This window comes from Leptidea sinapis, chromosome 31 (genome assembly GCF_905404315.1).
Source record: "Leptidea sinapis chromosome 31, ilLepSina1.1, whole genome shotgun sequence".
Taxonomy (NCBI): domain Eukaryota; kingdom Metazoa; phylum Arthropoda; class Insecta; order Lepidoptera; family Pieridae; genus Leptidea; species Leptidea sinapis.
The window spans coordinates 3168696-3173255 of NC_066295.1; the positions used below are offsets into that span (position 1 = coordinate 3168696).

General features: G+C 31.9%; 1 protein-coding gene across 1 annotated transcript; it reads left to right on the forward strand.

Moving 5' to 3' along the window:
- The first annotated feature begins 1210 nt into the window (after nt 1–1210).
- Nucleotides 1211–3997, forward strand: LOC126974021 (ubiquitin-conjugating enzyme E2 L3). Its single transcript, XM_050821389.1, has 4 exons — nt 1211–1395; nt 1508–1603; nt 1687–1873; nt 3763–3997. The coding sequence occupies exons 1-4, from the start codon at nt 1369–1371 to the stop codon at nt 3915–3917; spliced, it is 465 nt and encodes a 154-aa protein (XP_050677346.1). The 5' UTR covers nt 1211–1368; the 3' UTR covers nt 3918–3997.
- Nucleotides 3998–4560: the final 563 nt, after the last annotated feature.

The following is a 4560-nucleotide window of genomic DNA, read 5'->3' on the forward strand; positions in this document are numbered from 1 at the left end:
TGTTCGTCCATCTGGACAGGCAAGTACATAGACATGTCGAGATAAGTCGAGAAAGTGCGTATAAATAATTTACTCGTGGTACACCGTGATCTTAGCCCCAAAGAGAATTTAAGCACTTCTTAGCACGGCAGGAGACCGACGCGGGTAGAGGTGTAACTTTTTGTGTAAGTATAAAATTATTGTTTATTTGTTTTTTTTTTACTAATTTCTTGTATTTGTAATTTAGTATGTATATTTTGACCAATTTTATTATTTCACACATAGTATTCTGCGCCAAAATGTATGAAGAACGAATCCGATCACTGTTGGAAGAAGACATTTTTGACAATGATTACGAAGACGGAAATGACGGCGAGGTGGAAGACGCAGTTGAGACACAAGAAGAAACTTATTAAACAGAGCAAGAAGATGATGAAGAAGACGAGATTGAAGCTTTGGCTGAGGAAGACCGTCAAAATTCCAGAGATTTTTACCAAAGGAGGAGTTGATACCGTAGACAAAATGTGTGAGACTTATAACGTAGCTTGATGCACACATAGGTGGCTGATGATAATTTTTGTAATAGTCTGATTCTTATATATAATATATTATTCATGTGCAAAACAATCCAGATTTGAAGACGCAACAAGAAAATTTGCCGCAGAATAGTTCTTGGAGCCTTGTCATACCAACTCATAAATTTGCATCTTCGTCGACGAACTCTCAATACATCCTTGCCTAAAATCATAAGACTTCACTGAAATTTGTCAGCTGGATGGTGCCGAGTCTTCAGCGACATCTAATAATAATAAAATTGGTGTTTGTGGATATTGTTCATCCAAAATAACCGCGAAACACGTTACACCTGTGCCACTTGCAAATAATACTTTTGCTTAGAACATGCTGTTATGGTATGTCTTGCTTGTTATGATGAGACTGAAAACTGAGTCAACCTTTGATTTTTACTATAGTATGTTAAGTATTTTTTAAATTTACGCTGAGCACTTTTTTTTAATGAGAATTGTATGAGGCGCTCTGCTTTGTAACATTCATACATCGTGTTGGTCATCTTTAGAAAACCTCAAATAAATAATGCAAGCATACTTGAAGTTGGCGGATGCATTGAACGTGCGAGCTAAAATCTCTAAAAAGGAGTGGAATTAAAAATAAACATGTGACATTGACAATATAATGACAGCTGACATGCAGTTGACGCTCTAATAAAAATTCGATGATTCATATTTTCGACATGGATAAGACTTTTCAGGTTTCATCTTCCAACTGAAGAGAATTATGTTGATAAAGTGGTATAATTTAGTAATCGAAAAAATATAGGCTGATATAGTTTTTTTGTCACTTTGTTCTAAACATTTTCTAATAGAGTTCACAATGGCAGCAACACGAAGATTACAAAAGGTAAGCGCTCTACACCTTCTATCAAAATGAATTCTACCCCATATTTACTGTTATTTTATATTAAGTACGATTTATTGTCGAAGATCAAAGGTTGCGTTTTATACATTTGCAGGAGCTTAACGACATCAGGCAATCGGGACTTAAATCATTTAGGGATATTCAGGTGGATGAATCCAATATTCTTACATGGCAGGGTTTAATAGTACCGGTAAGCAAACGATTGACGCAATTTTATTCTTAGAATTTCTTAAATAACTTCAATAATAATATCAATGGATTTTGTGATTACAGGATAATGCTCCTTATAACAAAGGAGCTTTTCGCATTGAGATTAATTACCCAGCAGAATACCCATTTAAGCCTCCCAAAATTAGTTTTAAAACAAAAATCTATCACCCAAATATTGATGAAAAGGGTCAGGTGTGCTTGCCTATTATTAGTGCTGAAAATTGGAAACCAGCAACAAAGACTGATCAAGGTAATAAATACTTTCCTATAAGATCTATATTACATTATAATACAGTTTGTTAGTTGTTGTTGTTCAACATCATGAAATAATTCCTAAATGTTATTAATATATTTACTGCCAGCCCTGAAAAGATATAGCTGTTGTGATTGAAGTCACACAACTGTGCTGAGTTATTTAGGAGCTTTATAACATACATGAGTGTTTTCCTGAATTGATATTTAATGGTTGCATTAGAAACTTGTTATGGGGTGTCTTTTATAGTGATTAATTACCAATATCAAATGAGACAGTCCTCACCCATGAGAGTTTTTTATGTATATGTGTTGAAATTTATATGCAATGAATGATCATTTCCATTTTGATCATGATTCACATATGAAATTTGCATCTTTGTATAACTATTGCAACGTCCGATTAATGACAGCTGGCAGGTAGCGAAACGTCCGATGTCGCGATTAAGATTATCCGACGGCGAGCGCGAGATTCATCATTATTAAAAGCGATATAATTACATAACGACTCCACCTATGGCTATATAAAAAATACATTCACGTAGTTAAAAGTATAGAAAATCAACGTGTAAAATCATAAATTATGTTTTTGAACCCAAGTTATATATAAATAAAAGGTTAAAGCTCGAGATTATAGGTAGAAATGTGATAACATTTTCATTATATTAAGTTTTTATGTAAAATATTAGCGCACACATTAATACAACTTGATTATTATTGAAATAGACTATATAACCTATTTTTTGATATTAATATGTCATTACTTCGACTTACGGGATTGTTGCATTAAACTAAAATAAAGCAGCCATTCTTAGTATATACCTACAATTTATCTGCGGAATGCACAAGTAAAACGTGAAATACTTGGTTGTCTCAATACATCCAGATTGTTGAATATTATAAACATTATATTTATGATATTTTGTCCCTATTACAAGCAATGATTTACTGTTAATTAATTGGATTACAATAAAAATTTGATATTTAAACCAAATCGATAAAGTAGTATCGATCATACTGTTATAACTTGTCGATTTAATGTCGTAAGAAGAATTTTATATGTAATTTGTAGATAAAATCGGAAACTAGATATCATGAGGATTAATTTCATATATAAAACAAATATAATACGTAATTAAAATATTACACTTACATGATAAACAAAACAATAACAAAACACTTGACACTACAAAAATAAACAAATGACAATTCCCCCCGCAAACCGATTTTCAATTAATTATTTCTTTTAATTTTTGCTCGGATACTTGATATTTAAAGATAAGCCTATTACAATTACTTACCATAGAGTCTTAAAAATCGTATTTGACAAGCTAATTCACTCATACTACAGATTATAACACAAAATAAATATGCAAGTCGACTGGGCCACTCTGGTTGCCTGGACGTTTGACTGTCTAAAGAAAAAAGCCGCTCTAGTTGCCCGGACGTTTCAGTAGATAACAGAGGAGTAGATAGAGAGTGTGGGGGATTATCACCAGTACTACACTTGCCTGCGGAAACACATAGTAACTCAGATATACTTCACAGTATTGAGATTAAATCACCTCTGAACAATTATTTTATAATATTGGGGCTATTATAGGAGTTAAGGATTATTTTTCATACGGGCTTCTCTTTCTTGGATTAATGAAGTAATTCTTTATTTATATTAATTTTACTCAAGAAATTAATTCAGCATTTATAAACCAAATAAACTTTGTGTGTTATTGACACACTTATAGATACAATACAGTGAATTCTGTGCCTAGACACTGTTATTTTAACAGCAAAAAACTGTTTTTGGACAAGAAGTATTAACACCATAATAAATATTATATTTGAAATAGATAATCATTGTAAGTTATGTATCTGATATAATTGTTTCAGTTATTCAAGCTCTGGTAGCTCTTGTCAATGATCCAGAACCTGAACATCCATTGCGTGCAGAACTGGCTGAAGAGTTCCTCAAGGATAGGAAAAAATTTTCTAAAAATGCTGAAGAATTCACCAAAAAACACAGTGAAAAGCGACCCTCTGATTAAGTTTTACTTTATTTAATGCATTTGATGGATTGAAGGCTTGTATGCATGCATTTGAACATTGATTAAAAGTATTATATTCACATACATTATTTATTACACCTTCGTCTGTATTATTTCAAAATATAACAAATTTTTGTCTATATAAATGATAGAGGTTTTTATTAGTGTGCATATCACCGAAAAGCTACTGTATAGAGTTCAGTTAAGTCTTCTATGTTTTATTACCTAGATATTTCGCCCTTATCTAAAAAAAAAAACATATTTATGATATCTGCATTTAATATAAAGTTTTAAGAAACAAGATTTTTTTATTCACCACATGCTCAGTTAAGTGTATACATGGACAAAGTGGTGAGTATCAGTTAGTTTAAATTTAAAGGATTTATTGGGACTATTAGAACAAGGCAAATTATTGATGGGAATGGAACTCTAGCAGTAGAAGTAAAATTGCAGATAATTATAGTATGTAATATATTTTATTGTGAATTAGATGGATTGATCACTTTCAGTAACCAAAGGAATGACAGCAGCAGATTGCTGCAAACTGGTGCCATTTCAAGAAGAGAGCCATACACTACAAAATTGAATTTTTAAAAGTCTGAAGTGTGGTTATTACTTTAAGGGCAAACAGTGCATAGCTATT